The sequence below is a fragment of the Ylistrum balloti genome, unplaced genomic scaffold (assembly GCF_031769215.1).
Source record: "Ylistrum balloti isolate Yb309-2 unplaced genomic scaffold, AGI_CSIRO_Ybal_v1 Utg371686, whole genome shotgun sequence".
Taxonomy (NCBI): domain Eukaryota; kingdom Metazoa; phylum Mollusca; class Bivalvia; order Pectinida; family Pectinidae; genus Ylistrum; species Ylistrum balloti.
Genome location: NW_026782852.1, coordinates 112,749 through 132,818, shown reverse-complemented (window position 1 = coordinate 132,818; position 20,070 = coordinate 112,749). Strand labels below are relative to the sequence as shown.

Sequence of the window (20,070 nt, the reverse complement as noted above, 5' to 3'; positions counted from 1 at the left end):
CATAGCCACATGTTACATCAGTGATAAAACTTTAATGAATTATAAGGAATATGCGATAATATGTATATATATATTTAAAAGGTACACGTAACCAAATGAATGTAAAACAATATAAGCAATGAATATGATAAAGTGATCATATTCATATCTCGCTATCTATTGTTTCTTAAGTGGTATCATAATTTAATACATCCGAGATACAAAACTTACGATTTGTCAAGTTCCCCGTGGGGAAAATGGTTGCCTCTTGTCTCCAGTCACCGGCGAGAGATTCGATTCCTGACAAACGGGCCTATACAATATAAAATATATATATATATATGTTATCAGTAAAACCGATGAAACATGAAAAATAAAACGCCAGACGAACAGGGAGGGGCTTCAACAGTCGCTTGTTTGTACAGATGTGAATATGCTATTTGTCTTTTCTTTGCACTAAAACGTTTCTGACGGACATGTATTTATCTGTAAGCTGAATCGCAAAACGAAATAAAAATCTGCACGACCTCGCTGCATATTTAAGTGTTCACACTACGCTACTTTATCACGTGATCCTTTCGTGGAGAAAAGTAAGTTTATTTTGCTCGACTGTCATTTTAACACAAAGACTTAAAAATCTTCCACTGTAACATTGAAATACTATTGAGTATAGAAGATCAATAAAGTTTTCCTTCTCTGTAGAGAAAATAAGTTAGTTAAACAAGTGCCGTATAAGCTGTGGACCCGTCCTGTATCCTTAATGATTAACTCCCCAGAAATTCCGATGTGGGCTAGGCGTCATAATGGGTTATTGTTATGCGTTTTCTGACCACAAAGTCTAATACTACAAAATTATAAGCTGACACAGACAGAATCTGTCAGTTAATTCAATCATAAATATGTAAATACTATAAATATGTTGTTTTCTTATTAAGAATTGTGTTGCATTGTTAAAAATGAAATAAAAACTGGTAAATTCTTCATTTCTCAAACATTCCTCAAACCTTCAGTTGATATCTTTATTCCACATCCCCACCCCCACCGCCTAAAAAACCCCACAAACACTTCCCCTCCCCCATCAGAAAAAAAATGTCTCAAACAAGGAAAAAATACGAAAAAAAACACTTCCTGCATAATGTACATAATTCTAAAGAATTTAATACTATTTTTTTTGAAAATTTTGTTTACAAATATTAAGTATCAGGGTAAATACATGTGTGTTTCCTTTTGTCAGTTGCTAAAATATACATTGCTAAACGTGAATACCAAATGTATGAAACAACAGAAATTAAACTCCGACTATTTTTTCTTGATCTCTAGTGTTACTGACTCCTGATTCCCTCTAATTCGTTAACCTGTCGTGCTGGACCGTGTACGAATTACATTCACCGTTAACTAATGCAGTAATTGTTTCAGTGACTTTAAATATTCACTTCATTTCAGAACTGAACACCAGGCTTTCCTATAACGGTACTTTTGAACGGCAGTGTTGTAATACCTGGTACTCGTTTGAAGCTTTGTCGAGTTGTTGCTATTGAGAGAAAGCATGCTTGCAGAAGGACATGGACTTTTCTAATCGTGCAACACGTGGTAATTAAAGGAATCCCGCTGAATTGAAATGTCAATATTTAATTAGCGCAGTAGGATGCCGTAATGTAGGAGACTGATGAGATGCATGGTAGTAACTTAGATATAGGTGTTGTCTTCCACGGCGATGATACAGACGCCTCTAACCCTTAACTCATTTATTTCAAATATGATATGTACAATAATGTGCCTTTCAAATAGTCTTATCAACACGGTATATGTTATGGACCATGAACATATCAAGGACTGACGAACATTAAACACGTGAAGCATGCATACACAGGTCTGACGGACATTAAACACGTGAAGCATGCATATCCTCGACTGAATGACATTATACACGTGAAACATGCATATCCAGGAATGATGGCCATTAAACAAATGAAATCTGCATACCCATGACGGACGGACATTACACATGTGAAACATACATATCAAGGACTGACGGACATTACACACGTGAAACATACATATCCAGGAATGACGGACATTACACATGTGAAACATACATATTCAGGACTGACAGACATTACACAAGTGAAACATACATATCAAGGACTGACGGACATTACACACGTGAAACATACATATTCAGGACTGACGGACATTACACACGTGAAACATACATATTCAGGACTGACGGACATTACACACGTGAAACATACATATTCAGGAATGACGGACATTACACACGTAAAACATACATATCCAGGACTGACGGACATTACACATGTGAAACACACATATCCAGGACTGACGGACAAAGATAACCCGATATATTATTACTTACTGGTAGAAAAATGTAATAAACAGTTAGAATATATTTATTGTTGATTACACCAGCCGCTTATCTCGATTGTTTCCGACCACGAAACCACCATGGACAACGCCATCATGTATATTAAATGCGATGATTTTAATTTCCCTGGTTATGACATTTTGTCATTGCTGGATAGCAACATACCTGCATCCAAAACCTATGTTGTTTATACGTCGTCAATTCATGATTTTCGCGTTAAACGTCGACAACTGACGGACAAACTCACAAAAGAATTTTTGTAGACGCAGGTTGATGACGAAAACAGTCATCACAATGATCTCATTGGGAAATTATATATCTTTGAATGATATAAAGCTGGACGTGTTTGATTTTCGTTCGTATGTCTGGTTGTTCCGTTTTTGTTGCCCTTGCTCTCAATTGGGAACGTGACATTACTTACTTGGACTGACCAAGATTAACATCGTGGGTGTCGTTATTGGAGCAACCTTCCGGAACACCTGGTCTTATTTCTCCTATATTCTGTACAGAGTCTCTTTCTTTTGTTCCTATTTTGTCCTAGTTTTATTAAATATCAGTTTGGTAAAAGTTAATGTTCATATGTTGGTATTTTCTAACAAAGCTGATAAGCTGAGAAATTTGTGAATATGAATTACTTATAATGTAAATACATTGAACAAGACTTAATGGCGGGTGTCAACGACGAAGCAGAAGACATATATTTTGAACTGTCTCATGGATCTCAATGTCAATTTTCCATGTTTTGCTCTCGTTTTAGCGATTTTCAGTTAACATACTGATATCATAATTTTTCCAATATGAAATTAAAAGAATCTTTCACGCGATTTAATGTTTATTTTTACCAGTAAAATCTTGTATTATTTCGACATTGATAGAAATCTGTGAGGATTCGCCAGTTACAGGACTTGAGAAAAATTATTTCTTCATTTCCGTTAAATAACTTTAACTTACTTATACCAAATTCTATTGCTTTAAGTGGGTGCTATCTCAATTGTCGTCAGATGTCAAAATCTGTCCATATCTGCCAGAGCTACCACACTTTAATGATGAAATGAAAATAAGAAATGAGGTAAAAACAACAAGTCGCCAATTTTGTTTGTTGGACTTGGATGTATACTATAATTGCATTTTGCTTTCCTTAACTTGTGGAGTTTGTCCCATATTCTCCATGCCAATCCATATCTAATGCTATGTTTAGAACACATCCTTGTTCACCACATACATTCCTAATGACTTTCCGCTCGATTTTACCGCATAAGTTCACCTTCACCTTCAATGAATTGGCGAAAATGCCTTTCAGTTAAATTTCTAAGCCCTCATGTTTGCTTAGCCTTCATAAATTGCTTACTATCAGGGACATTGTGTTTCTCAAACATATCTTGTCTGTGATATATATCGTTCTTTATCTCCTCTGTAAATTACTACAACTTTGTCGCCTGTTCAGTGTTACCCACTATCTATACAGTAATTTGTAGTACCTTCACTGGTTCCCTTTGGCTGACCGGGTCCCCATCACTGATGTAGCGTTTGGATCCGAGTGGTTCACGGTAGTGCTGGTCTGTAAAGAAACAAATTGAACATTGAGCATAAAGGATAAAATTCGCACCTGTAACATATCTTGTTTTTTCAAACGCATGTAAATATTTGATCCGAATTATTCTGACGTTATATCGACGTTTTTATATCGATCTAGAATCGATAAACATAAAAAATCTGGCGCTATATAAAGTGAGGGATATAAGTGGCCCAAATCTTGATCTGCATTCAAACGATAACTGTGGAAGGAAATCTTTATTTCACATGTCACCGAAATCACACATCAATATCCTTCATACTGTAAAATAGTTAAAATTCGTAGAGGATTTATTAGCTTTATCTTATTTTTGCGGTTATTAAAGCTAGGCTAGCATGGAATCAAACACCCCGTGAACACTTCCACAATCAATTAAAAAAAATCACAAAAAAATAAAATTTAAAAAATTAGAAAATACATATATTTGTTATGTCCGTATACATGGACACCATCACATTGCTATTTTCGAAATTAAATAGCCGTGTGCTAGCCCGAACACGAACAACTTTAAAATAAAATAAAAAAAAAATTAAACAATTATATGTAAACATTAAGGTACAGTAATATCACATTGGCAAAACTAATACAACAATGGAAAAACAGATTTCTTTACGATCACGAATCATAGCATTTACGATGAAATATTACACGTGCACCAAATGTATATCTGACGTTTCTGATAATGAATGATATATATGCTTGTCTGTGTTTAAATAAATGATAATTTTTGACTTGATAAAAAGTACCACGATCTCCGTGATAGATTTAAAACACAACACAGGGTTTAGAGGAAGGATTACTGACCATAAGGACCATGGGGAAATTTACTGATCGCCTTTACCATGCTACTTGGAAATAATTTATATCTTTGTGTGAAATGAAAGTCATTGTGTACGATGCTTACTAAAATGTCAGACAGTAACGTAACTTTGTCAATATCACATTTTTCTTTCGAAAGATTTATCATCAAAGCAAAAGACGCTAACACGTTCTTTTTTAGATTACATTTGAAATTTCCTTCAATCACTTTAAATTTTCATTTTTAGTATCAAAAACGAATACTAGAACAGTTGTATGATGTAGAATCACTGACGAGTACTAGGAGGATGAAACAGCTGTATGATGTAGCATCACTGACGAGTCCTAGAAGGACAAAACAGCTGTATGATGTAGCATCACTGACGAGTCCTAGCAGGAAACAACTGTATGATGTAGCATCACCGACGAGTACTAGGAGGTTGAAACAGCAGTATGATGTAGCATCACTCACGAGTACTTGCGAGGTTGAAACAGCTGTATGATGTGGCATCACTGACGAGTCCTAGAAGGACGAAACAGCTGTATGATGTAGCATCACTGACGAGTCCTAGAAGGACAAAACAGCTGTATGATGTAGCATCACTGACGAGTCCTAGCAGGAAACAACTGTATGATGTAGCATCACTGACGAGTACTAGGAGGTTGAAACAGCAGTATGATGTAGCATCACTCACGAGTACTTGCGAGGTTGAAACAGCTGTATGATGTGGCATCACTGACGAGTACTAGGAGGACAAAACAGCTGTATGATGTAGCATCACTGACGAGTACTAGGAGGTTGAAACAGCTGTATGATGTGGCATCACTGTCGAGTACTAGCAGGAAACAACTGTATGATGTAGCATCACTGACGAGTACTAGGATGTTGAAACAGCAGTATGATGTAGCATCACTCACGAGTACTTGCGAGGTTGAAACAGCTGTATGATATAGCACCACTGACGAGTACTAGGAGGTTGAAACAGCTGTATGATGTGGCATCACTGACGAGTACTAGGAGGACAAAACAGCTGTATGATGTAGCATCACTGACGAGTACTAGGAGGATGAAACAGCTGTATGATGTAGCATTACTGCCAAGTACTAGAAGGACAAAACAGCTGTATGATGTGGCATCACTGACGAGTACTAGGAGGACAAAACAGCTGTATGATGTGGCATCAATGACGAGTACTAGGAGGATGAAACAGCTGTATGATGTGGCATCACTGACGAGTACTAGGAGGACAAAACAGCTGTATGATGTGGCATCACTGACGAGTACTAGGAGGACAAAACAGCTGTATGATGTGGCATCACTGACGAGTACTAGGAGGACAAAACAGCTGTATGATGTGGCATCACTGACGAGTACTAGGAGGACAAAACAGCTGTATGATGTGGCATCACTGACGAGTACTAGGAGGACAAAACAGCTGTATGATGTGGCATCACTGACGAGTACTAGGAGGACAAAACAGCTGTATGATGTGGCATCACTGACGAGTACTTGGGAGGATGAAACAACTGTATGGTAAAACATCACTGACTTATTTCTCTCTATTCTAGACGATCTAATTCCAAATTTGCATTGAAAGAAACCACTTGTACATTTATGTCTCTTGTACAATCATCGTTAATAATACATGTAAATCTTTTGTACAATCATCGTTGATAGTACATGTAAATCTTTTGTACAATCATCGTTGATAGTACATATAAATCTTTTATACAATCATCGTTGACATCCTTACTTATATTTCTGCAATATCTTGCCACTATCACCGATATTGAATATAGAATTTAACTATACTTAACGTTAAAGGTTTTTTTTCTTCCTTTTTTTTTTCTCAATAAAAATTGTAATTAATATACACACGCTCTGCGGTGTAATGATTGATAATTATCTGTTATTTAGGGATCAGACAGATGTAAATACAGACACACCTAGTCTAGAGGTGGAACAGATGGTTCAAATACGGCGATACCGTTCGATATCATGAATAATATATAACTAAACAAGCCGTTTCTACTTAACTTAAAGTATCACTTCTAGCTACTTCACTCGTCAGCTGTCCCTCGCCTCCCACAATACATGTATAAAATGCATATCACGTTGGTAAGATATATATTACAGCCTGTATCGATCTATATCTGCCTAGGACGCTAATCATGATTAAATCTTTCAGGAGCTGCCCTTTGGTACTAGAAAAAGAAAAGTATGCACAGATTAACCTTAACGCTATTGATGTCCATTTGCCTAGTCATAAACAACCAAGACATACCCCATTGTAACTATTGACACAACGTGCTGTTGACAGAAAGTCGTGAGTCACTTTTTGATAGTGGCAAGTATTGTGAGGAACTCTGCAACAACATGCTAATCAAGGAAGAAAAGCAGTGTTTCTTATAAACAAAAACAATTTACACGGGTGGATTTGTGCATTTCTTAAGGATTTAACACAAAGTCATGTTCCCCTTAAACAAATACTACAGACCATGAAATCTCTATCTCCATCATGTTAAAATATTACTTGATAAATATTTCTGGCTATTATCGGTCTTTATTTTATTAGATGATCAGGCCAACATGCACATTTCATCAAACCACAATATTTAAATAGATCTTATTTCTTATTAAAAACATGGATTACACATTCTTTATGAGAATTACAGAAAATCCAGAATAATATAAGTTAATTTCGTGATGCAAGAATGCTGATTTCGAGGTTTTTCTGTTTTGGTATGAAACACTATAAACGAACACGACCAACACCACATCTCCAAATTAAACAGTTAATATAACTTTCATCTTAATTGGTTTGGTCTAGTTAATTGTTGCTTTACATCCTAGTAACATACAGGGTCATTTAAGGGCGTGTCAGGTTTGGATTCTCGAGGAAAGCTTGTGGTCACGGAGAAAACCCTCGACCTGTGGCTAATACCTGGCTGCGGTCTCATGTAAGCCTCGAACCGCGACCAAAAGGTGGAGGACTAACGATAAAGACAGTCAGATTCCTTAACCACTCGACCACCGCGACCCCTTTCAGCCTGAATGAACAGTAAGGGTTCGATAATCAATTACCTGTGAAATGGATCTCGTACGACAATGTCCAGGGCATGGAATTTTAATATGATGTAACTATGACAGTGCCCTGGAGTTGCCAAATATCCTAACCCAAGTTATCGCATGCTTATATAAACATAGTATATACTGATACATGTATATTTAATGTGTTTAACAACAAGTTATTTTCAAGTGGTGTCATCCTGTACAAATAAATGTACGAGCTGGTGTCAGTCTCAAAGATCATTCGTTCATAGTCTTGTCGCATGTCATCCAGTGAACGGTACGAGATCCCATCATAATGAAACACACATTCTGCCAGAGATATTACATACGGATCGAATCACACACATGGGACCTTTGCCCGGGGTTATTTTTGTTGTCTGAATCTCTACCAAGTATGATATCATAGCCCCTACTTCTAAAAGCTTTCAAAAGTCATAGAACAATTTCCTCTAATACCTAACTGTTTTAGACAGCTGAGTTTATCATTTTGTCCTGTTACAACCCTACACGACCATTTTGTATCGGTCTGCTATGAAATAATACAACAGAAAAAAATACAAACCCATAAAAAACTTTAAAACCGACCTTTATAGCGATATAAATTGAGGTGGATATTTCCAAGACAGTGTTTTATCACTCGAGAATATCGATTCCTGATGTAGATGGAATTGGTACAGAATATCAATGTTCATACAGAATAAGATATGGTGTGTCCGAAGATACAAATAGAATATAATCAAACAGCAATTATCAGGACATTCCTCTACTGTTTTATAGACACAGATCAAGGAACCAATGGAATTCAATGTCTTCGCAAGACTGCTACATTCAACGCCCAACAGATGGTTTCATGACAGCTATGCTATAGACACTGAATTATTAATTCTAATTCGGAAGGGTTAAGTAATAAAAACCGCATTTTGTTGTAATTAGGATTTGGGCAAGAGACGAAATGTCGGAATGTGGGAACAAAAATAGGGCAAGCGAACAAAAGCCATTACATTGTGTGTCTTTATATCAATTCGACGAAAAGGAGAGAAAACGCCATATCTTAAAAAATGTGTCATGATGTTGGAAAAATGATGTACAACTGATTCATGATATATATTTTTTTCTTTAATGCAAGCTTACTCAAAACTTATTGTGAAAACGTAAATGAGTACATAGCATTTGAAATTTGGGCAATAATATCACGGAAATATTTCGTTTAGGGACACGCCCACGAAACGGCATCAAATCGATAAATATGGAGTTTCACAAAGTTGTGTTGAAAAAATACAGGAAAATAATTCAATATTTGATACTCCAACATATTTATTAACTATAAGATTATCAATGAAAACTACCAGTGTAGGTGTGTAATCCAGTCAAACTCTTTTGCTGAACACTTAATGAAATCACTTTTAGTTTACCATGTACAAAATAAGATATGAATTTCAATATCTCATAACATGGACACAAGGACACTTATTGATTCCACCAGGGATGATCACTGTGTACCTAGCGCCTCAATAGAGAGCGTATAAATACATAACCTGTTCATATCTCTGTGTATCTTGACATGAACACAAATGTCTTGTATATCATTAATCATAATCATTATGCATTTACACGTTTTTCCCACTTTGTAAAAATTTTGTGTTTTACGTCATTCGCTCACATCTCGTTTGACTGAGAACGTAAACATAATGTACATAAACAGTATCTCGTATGGAAAATTAGTAAACAGTAATGAGCACCAAACTAACACTGACATCGCATGATAAAATATTGAGATTTCAAATAAACGTTTAAGTTCCAAGCATTAAAATGCTTCAGATGACATGAAGATATTGGAGTCTTGTGAATTATCTCATGGAAAGTTTCTACTTAATAGATAACGCCCGCCATGTAAAGTCTGGTTAATTCAAGAAAGCCATGTCACGTTCCCAAATTAGAACAAGAAAAAAACCAGGATGTTCATAGAGCCTGCATCGCTCTCCAAGGTTTGCTTTATCCAGACAAAAGTATGAAAAACATTCTAAAGGTTGTTCCCTTTTGGCCCTGCCTTTACAAAATTTGGACAAAATACCGTAATTTCTACGACACAAAGATTTCAGAGAGTTAGGTATGAATCCACTAATGGGACAAGTCTATCCAGCTCCTAGGGGTCCCCTTTCATCTAAACATGCTCCAGAAAAAATTAGGACAGTTTCCTGACATTCATACAGAAGAATTTTAAATAATGTGCTACATTTCTCCTATATTTTCCCGTATTGAGTCCACTTTCACCCTAGAGACCCGAGACACACCTTTCAAAATCGACTACCTTCCATCCAAGAACATTTCAGACCGAAGTAATCCCGGTATCACTACAGAAGGCTTTTTGAGAATTTGCTCTATTTTTCCTATTTATACAAAATTCCCCTGCAATAAAGGATACTTCAAACCGAATTTGGACAGAATCCAGGCATTCCTACAAAAGAAGGATTTAAAGAAATTTTTCCCCTATTCAGAGACCCACTATCTATACAAACCCGTTTCCCATTTGCTTGACCTAAGCATGCTTCAGACTAAATTGGGATATAATCCTTGCATCTCTTCAGGAGAAGCAAGGATTGCTTCAAACATTTGGTTCCGCCCCTTCCGCTGCAGGGGGCCGAGACCCACCGTTTATACAAAATTGAATCCCCTTCACCTAAGTATTTTTAGACCAGTTGTGACAAAATCCGATCATTTCTACAGAAGAAGGATTTTAGAGAATCGGCTCTATTTCCAATATTTGGCCCCGCCCCTTCACACCAGGGGACCCCAGACCAACCATCTATACAGAATCGGTTCCCTCTTTACCAGACGAAGCTTTAGACGAAATAGGGACAGTCTTAGCATTTGTTCAAAGGAAAAAGAATTGTACAAGGATTTACCCAATTTTCCCTATTTGACCCGCTCATCTCACAGACCACATTAAGTTTTATCCCATTAATTTTCCATCGATGATGGTAAACATCACTGCTTAAATTCTTACAAAATATCCATATCAATTTACTTTTTTCACCATGAACTTTTAATCTAGAAATTTTGGCAAAATTATCTAGAATTCTAAGTGCCTTATCAAAGAAGTTTCTGGTTCCACCTAGGATAAAAGATTAGTCGTCTCCGAATTGCGAGCGTTTGTGGTTAGTTTTCCTAATATTATTCATTTGATGCCTTCATTGTTTTTTACCATAATGTCTGAAATTTCAGCAACGAATAAAACAAATAAGGAGACATTGGGTCTCCCTGGCGGCAACCCCTTTCAATACAAAGGAAATATTATTCATAAGGACTTGAATCTACAGTTTTATACGGTGTGCAAAGTTGAAAATTGTTATAACTTTTTAATGGGATGGCCAATAAATCAAATGCTTTTGCAAAGTAAATATGTATCATTAGGCATGGAATATTGTGCAAATCAATATCAATTAAGTCGTATTTAAACCTGGTATTTCGTTCAATATATATACCATTAATATAACCTGTCTGTGCTTCAGAAATAATAAAACCTATTTTTTCAATTTATTTGCTATGCAGGTAGAAACAAGTTTAAATGCTTCATTCAACAAGGTAACTGGTCTCCAGATTTTTTAATTATCATAATTTATCACTTTTAGAAATATTACTGGTGATACCTTGTCTCCTATTTATAAACATTTGCCCAAGGCCATAGCCACAATCTAAAGCATTTACAATGCAATATTTAATATTCAGGCCTAGCATATCAACCAGACCCAGAAAATTGATTTTTTTTTCATATATTTCATATATTTTTTAATGCGAGAAATATTTCTGTTTCTGTTAGTATGTTATGCAGTACTTTGCTCATCTGTAAAGTTTTTCAAGTCCCATCCCCCGCTCTCTACATGTTCAGCACAATCAGAACAAAACCGGTTGAATATCTAAGAATTTCGCCTGCTCATGCATGTCCTTCCTGTCTTCCTTTTCTATTTAAGTCAATATGTTATCGATAAAATTTGGGGATTCTAACTAACTGAATGTTGTTTCTCACTCATCTACCCGGATAAATTTTGATCTTGTTTTTTTCTCTCTTTCATTTCCCAGACTTTTTTGTTATTTCATACACTTATAAATGTTTCTTCCGTGTGCTGTCTGAATCTTGAATACTTGAAATAAGCTCTTTTGTCCATGCCTTTTTAAAACATGAGCGAGATATGGCAATCCCTCCTGTTTCCATGTAGAGAATTAAATTTTCTATGATATGTTGTAATAGACCATTTAAGGTCATTACATCATGGATTTCAAACTCAAAAATCTTATGAAATAAAATACTCCTTTAGACATTGAACGATAAGAATAAAAAGTACATTTGTAACCACATTTCGCTCTAGTTGTAGTCCCTATGTTTCTGTAATGAGTAGTTTGTAGCTATATAATAATTCAGTCTTTACAATTTGTTTTGAAATAATTAGAAACATATTTTCCTTTTTCCATCCCCGGAACCTAGCAACTTCCAGTAGCTATCTCAGTAGTATAGCATATACTATATTAACTTTTTGTTTCTAGATTTGTCCTGATTTCATTAAAATGTGTATTTTCTATCGCATGATACGGAGCTGAATGCTGCAGACATATACATATAAAGGTTTGAAGCAAATCAGACTTGGCACACAAATAAGGGGGTAAACAAAAAAGGAAACGAGTAAACACACGATCACAAACAGCATAAAAGGATGAAATTGATATCTAATTAACTCCATTCTGAAAGGACACCATGTTTGACAATACTGGTGATGTAAATATAAATCTTATTGTACAAACGTTCATTAAAGTTTTTTAATAAAAGATATTTTCATTCTTATTTCAATTTCTGATAACGTAAATCCAAGTCCTTTTGAAGTCAAACCCGTTACACAACGTTGAAGGGGTTTTAGTTTGGCGTCGCATTGTTTATAATGTAAAGTAGAAATTCACATTTTGTTCAGTCGCATAACATTTGTAACTTATTAACAACAATTACAGAAATAGGGGCAAGATATGAGTTGATGTCGATTATCTTTCTATTTGTTGTCGCATTTTAGAGAAAGAAGAAATAAAACCTAACTGTAAGGTGAAGAAAAGATGGCAGACGCGAGTCAATGGACCATTGTACTAGCTCTGCTGGTCTTTCACTAGTCAAGGTAAAAACTATTAGACAGAAGATGCACACTAGACGTTACTGCTCGTAAATATATTCAATTATGTAGGCACACATAAAATGTGTTAAATTGTGACACACAATACCTAAATGAGTGAACCTCCAAAGGCTTCGCTACAACTGTATTGATGAAAATGTACGAAACATCTACCAGATAAAAGAGTTTCAATGTTTTGAAATTTGACGCCAATCAAAATAGTTCAAAATGGTTTGACCTTGACCTTATTTATAACCTTTGGTTGCATGACTTTACCATGTGGGTGGGGGTCAGGGGAATTGGGCTATGTATAGTTTTTTTTCAAATCATGGAAACAGTAGTATTTATGATTTACCCCAATAAATTTGAAATTACGTTGTCTGGCGGACACAAACAGTGAAACCATGCTGTATACTGAGGTGTGTAATTCTTAACCAATGGAAATAGCTTTTACATCTCCACGAAACACTATGATACCAATAGGACTAGTCGGCTTAAAAATCCGTACACCTCCGGTGTAATACTTATCACGCAATTTTTCTGTTCAACATATAAATCCAAGAGTATAGTATTGTGAGTAAATATGTAAAAAATGCGTTTTTATGTCTTGTATATTTTCTGTATAACATTTTCAACATTTAATTGGTCATTACTATGGTACGTCTCTAAACACTATAGATAACACGTACGTGTATTACGCTAGACAGGCCTTGCACAGAATTAAGTGTATCGTAAATCAATTTTAAGAGGTTGACCCTCGTGTTATGTAATTCAATACTACAATAATGGCAAGTGTCTGAAAATGGGAGGGGAAGCTTTGAATCGAAACGTATACAGCTTCAGCTCATGTGTCGTCTGCTAGGCCCATCGAACTTCATATCAGGTGACGCCATATCATATTTACATTGTATATATGGTTTATAGATGACAATAATAATTAATTCAACATACAGAAAATCTTTTATAAGATATATGCATTCACCACATTAATGATAACGGCTATTCTGTGGACTATATTGTGCTGGCGCATTGATATTCCGAAAGGTTGTGTTCTAGCCTTTTTTTTTGCAACCCGTGTAAGTGTTGTCTCAATAGCATGCTATCGAACCTGAACCGGGAATAGGGGAGGAGATTGGGAAACTTTGCAAATCAAGATGCTTTTATATTTTAAGTTTATATTTTTTAAAACTTGTAACAGCCTTTGATTAAACTTCTATTTTGGTAACAGAAAGGCGTTTGCGCTGGCAACCTACTATTTCAATATCGCATATTGTCATTGAATATAGGGCACATCCATTATGTAACAAATCATTCTAGCGCGTATTTTACTGCATGCCATTTTGTAAGATGAAGCTTTTGCATCTGCTGAAATTTATCGTTATCGCATTCTTTTATAACCACATCATGCATGTATAAGCTTACATAAATACTTTCACTGGGTACTGATATCGAGTCACATATCTGATTACAGAGGTCAGATTAATACCGTAAGTCATGTGACCGTCTAGACCGCAAATAGTAATATGCTTGTTATCAGGACAGTATGGAAATGTTTAAAATGAAGGAAAAAATATCATAAAAAGATTGACATTCAAATCCTGCACTATCAGAATTTTCACATTGCATGAAAACACAAACAGCTTCACCATCACTTAGATTCTTGAAACACAAACAAATGGATAAAACACTTGAAACAAACAATACACACAAATAAAGAATTTCAAAGATCATACAAACACTTAGAAAATATCTTTTCCCTAAGTAAGAGTTAACAGAAAAAAGTAAAATGGATTATCAAAATCGCACAGATAGCATGTAGACAAAAATAGTTCTTGTTAATCAAGATTGCGTAGGATTTACGTATGCATGCAGGTGTGATATAAAACCGACTTATCAGCACTGACATCAAACAGTTCCGAATAGTTCTATTTATAGATCTCGGCCAAAGTATAATTACATATTCATGTAGATTGTTAATTGTTAATTTTACCTGTGTTACCGTGACCTATTGAAACAAGTCTATTGTTGTGTGTCACGCACGCGCAACTGTTATTGCTTAGTCTATGAAAATATATGCAAGGGTATGCTTACTTAAAATATAGTCTGAAGTCATTGTGAACAACTGGTGTTAATTTTTAGAAAAAAAAAATCTTTTTTTTTCTTTTCGTTCTTATGAATAAAAGAAAACAATGTTTTCGATTGCTTTTCTCAAAAACAACATAAACTACTATAAATGCCATGTTTAAAAATGAATTTTCATTTTGCGAATTTAATAACTTTTTATCTGTGTGGATGTTATCTGATGTAAGATGAAATCACACATTATATTCATACAGCGCCGTTCAGAAACTCAAACGACTTTTAATGTTTTTTTACTCTGATATATTGCCTATTTGTACTGAGTGTTTGAGACTGTGTGTACAGAGGCAATTCTGTATTGTTGGAAAGAACAAAGGCATGATAGAATTTGTAATAAACTGTTACTTTTAATTGATATACAAACGATTTTTGTTTAATTTTTCGATTAATCGTCCCTTGAACAGCAAGAATTTTGAGACGTGTCTCATTATAGAAGGATGAAATGATTTCAGTGTACAATGTGTGGGAGGCAGGATATTCAGGTAACCATGGTAAAATGCTCTACCAAAGGAAAACCAAATCATCACAGGATGGTCTAGCTATGGTCTTAACTTGTGATTAACAGAAACCATCTTTCCTATTATCTAACCCCATACCACGGATCTTCCCCTAGGAACCCTAGAAAGGTCAAATAGCAATTTCCTTGAAAGCATTTCTTGCAGATGTCGCACAACATACCTGAATCCTAGTCTTATAATTAGTTTTGAAGTGACCGCGTCAATAGCATGATGTTTCAACAATGGTCTTTAGTTAGAGAGATTGTGTAAAGTGTCAGCTGACAACGTGACAAAATGAAAATAAATTTTCAATTACATAGAAAAAATATATTTACTTTATTTTTTTTCTTATTTTTTTCCCCAAAAAGACGAAGTCGCTCTGCTTTCAGATGGCTGGAATACACAAGATCGATAGATCTAATTAGAATTATTCTGACGTTCTATAATCTATTTTATATCGATTGATCATCGATCATGACGCCAGACCGATATCAAAAAGTCGATAGAACGTCAGAATATTGTATATATATAATGACGTTTAACTCGTCTGATCATTAATTTATTTATGAATGTATACCCTTAGGTACAATAAGGTCAGATAGAGTTGGCGTGTAGCAATTGTGACGTCATTCGCGACCAAGTGACCAAGTTCAGGAAGGGCTTGGGAGCAGACAGACTGGTCGTTTGTGAAAGTTGTTCACAAACCGGAAGTAAACGTGCGTTAGATGAGGAGAGTGAAACTGAAAGTAACATGATGAATTTTAAAAGATATCATACCGAGTTGAAAAGTAACAGGATGTGAAATATACATGTATATGTACATATCGAAACTCTCTACACACAAATTTTACACTTTGAATAAATTTCATAATGTTTTCTTATTTGTTTATATCAGAAACCGTTATTAAATATCCCTGTTTATTTCGGCGATTTGCATTTTTGAGGGGTGAAAATTTAAACGTGTCTCTCAAACGTTAAATTGTAATCAATTAATTCAGAGTTTTAGATATTTTAAAGCATTTAAATAGAATTTTAAAGAAAATTTGAAATTTATTTGAATTTTCGTTCTTGATATATATCATATTTATTATAATCCTGAACTGGGTTTTGGGTCCCAAGGCGAGAATGAGTAAGGCGTACGCCCATTGATCGGCGATATTAAAGAAAAGATCACGGGTGTTGTGGAAGATATTGCCCACCTTGCTGTTAATTTGGGATTTCTAAAACGAGCATTGAAATGGGCATTATGTGTCGACACGGTCATTGGTACTCTATACCGCTACAATTACAAACACATAATTTGATAAAATATGCTTAATTTCCCCTTGTCGGGAGTTACAACCCTTGTCAATACATAATACATATATCTGTGGTCCGTGAGTCGGGAATTCGGACCAAGTCCCTGTGGAAAGAACTTAAGACAAGAAATATATAAAAGTTCAGCGTCTGTTACAGACCTGTGCCATAAAAATGCAGTTCCATTATTATCACGTCCTATTCAACTTCAATGGTATCTGGCCATGTCAAATTTATCTACAGCACAAGAATTGTGAAACGGAACTATTCCAATGGCTTCAGCTTGATACTTAACATCAATACCAAAACAATTGTTTATCCATTGTAAGACATTTTCCATCCAGACAATGAAACAGGGAATCGGTTACTACAAAATAAAAGCTACAATACACAGTACAACGTATTATCGTGTGAATTAAGACATTAAAATCCCCTTTATCTGTAACCTCGTGCGTGCGTTTCGTAACCGATATTATACATTACGATTTTTTTTTTTTTTTTTTCAAACAGACGCTTTGCATAAACGTGACTTCAACAAATTGTTTCTTCATTGATTTTCATAAAGATTATTGATAAATGTCCACGTGTTGTTTCTCAATGTTAAATGGTCGATATGAAAACTATTGCATTCTATCGTGTTTATCTTCATGTAGCATAGCTCTAACGTTGTTAAACTATCACAATAGAAGTAACACATGTCTTTCATTGATTTTATGCCTCGGTGGTATCGTTCACAGGCACCTGAGAATTTTCGTGGTTATTACGGTCCATACATAGGGACTAGGTTTTTCTGTTTAGTAAACCATGCTTTTAAGTTGTAATTTCTTTTAGAATATATTCTCTGCGTCCCATTTAGAATATATTTTAGCGGAATTGCTCCTTAAAAGCCTAGTTAACTTATGAATATAATCAAATCCTTTATTTTTACGTCACTGTCTTTTCATCAAATCTACTGTATAACAATCCTTGTTAGTACATCTACTCCGGGACAGTCGCTCATTGGTTGAAGAGGGTTTAATGAGTAGACAACTATTGGTGACTCTTCACGACAAATTGAAAATTTTTCTTCCGCGACAATAAAGATGTTCCCTTTGTAAGTGTGATAGTTACAAAAACAAAAACAAAAAAATAGAAATAAAAATCCGATCATCATATTTAATCTTATTTGAATTTTAATATATGTGTCTTATTTGATAAATGTTATGAACAAATACGATTATATATGAATTTGGCGGAAATAGTTCCTGTAACATTTTCATGCGTAAGTTCAAAGGTCAATGTTTCCAAGCTAGCAGGGTAAACATTTTAATCTAAATATTTAAAATTTGAATATATGTTGAAGTTTTAGAGTTCTAACATCAACACTTAAACCCGTTATGACACAAAAACCTACATCACACGATGGGGAGCTATCTTTTTGCACTGATGAACCAATATCTTCCCGTACAGACTAGGATTGGACTATTTTTACCAAGACTATAATACATGTATATTACCGGACCCCTCGGTACGCCAAATTCATCCTATATAGTCCAGAATGGCTCCGTTTTTTACCGAAACTCAAATATATTATTGAAAATCTGCGGTACGCCAGTAGGAACACGCCAATAACTTTTCAAACATACCAGGATAGTTCCGTTTTCACCGAGACTAAAATACATTGGCGGGCCCCTGTGGTACGCAAATATCATTCTATTATAGTCCAGAGTGGGCCCGTTTTCACCGAGACTAAATACATTGGTGGGCCCCTTGGTACGCTTATAACATCCCATACAATCCAGTATGAGTCCTTTTTCACCAAAATTATATAATATTGACGGACCCCTGTGTACACCAATAACATCCCATGCAGTCTAGTATGGGTCTATTTTGACCGTGACTATATAATATTGACGAGCCCCTGTGTACACCAATAACATCCCATGCAGTCTAGTATGGGTCTATTTTGACCGTGACTATATAATATTGACGAGCCCCTGTGTACACCAATAACATCCCATACAATCCAGTATGGGTCTGTTTTGACCGAGACTATATAATATTGACGGACCCCTGTGTACACCAATAACATCCCATGCAGTCTAGTATGGGTCTATTTTGACCGTGACTATACAATATTGACGGACCCCTGTGTACACCAATAACATCCCATACAGTCTAGTATGGGTCTGTTTTGACCGAGACTATATAATATTGACGGACCCCTGTGTACACCAATAACATCCCATACAATCCAGTATGGGTCTGTTTTGACCGAGACTATATAATATTGACGGACCCCTGTGTACACCAATAACATCCCATACAGTCTAGTATGGGTCTGTTTTGACCGAGACTATATAATATTGACGAGCCGCTGTGTACACCAATAACATCCCATACAATCCAGTGTGGGTCTGTTGTGACCGAGACTATACTATAATGACGAGCCCCTGTGGTACTGTTGGCAATCAATGTAAATAAAAAGATGACATAGAGTAACATTTGGTCTGTGAACGGCATCCGTATCCCTTAAGGCTGTCACGATACCACAGCTGTATACCATCGAAGTCAGTATGTAACGAGATAATATCAATTAGTAATATGAGAGTTTAAACAAACGTTTTCTCCAAGATAAACTCAAACATTTGCCTGTTATAACTATAAACGCCACATCATGACAGTTAAATGTTTACATTTACATTGTTTCAGTACACTTAATATTCTAAATTCTATGTCTTATTTGGAAATATCTAAATATTTGTAAAAGTAAAAGTTGCACGTTACTTCTTATTCTAAAGAAAATGTTGGCAACGATCTTTGAATATGACAGGAATGACGCTACCATTGTCATATTTCTATAGTCTAGTCCACAGCTGGTGGGTATTGTTTGTATCTATAACATTAAGATATTATATATGAATCCTAGCTCCCCCTGTTGTCTCTATTCTTCGTTTTATTTGCTGTTAATGATTTCTGACATTGAATTAATTACGTGATACCATCATTCACGAGGGAAATCTATACTTGGAAAATTGAGAAAAGATCCGCCGGTTTCTGTCTGACAGCTAACGATAAAATGTGTACATATGCTAATTAGTCTGCCTTTCTGTCATCTTAATTGACTTCGAACCAGCCTAAAAATTAAAGATGCACAACTAAGGGTAACGATCTCTTTGCATGTAGCTACCATTTTCAGTCCC

At 35.4% G+C, this 20,070-nt stretch overlaps 1 protein-coding gene across 1 annotated transcript in view; it reads right to left on the bottom strand.

Moving 5' to 3' along the window:
* Positions 1–20,070, bottom strand: part of LOC132563356 (alpha-1,3-mannosyl-glycoprotein 4-beta-N-acetylglucosaminyltransferase C-like) — a 32,733-nt gene that overhangs the window by 3,852 nt on the left and 8,811 nt on the right. Inside the window, exons 2-3 of the mRNA XM_060228117.1 lie at positions 3,844–3,923; positions 211–292 (exon numbers count right to left, since the gene is read on the bottom strand). Coding sequence (XP_060084100.1) covers positions 211–292; positions 3,844–3,923 — 162 coding nt within the window. The remainder of the gene's footprint in view (positions 1–210; positions 293–3,843; positions 3,924–20,070) is intronic.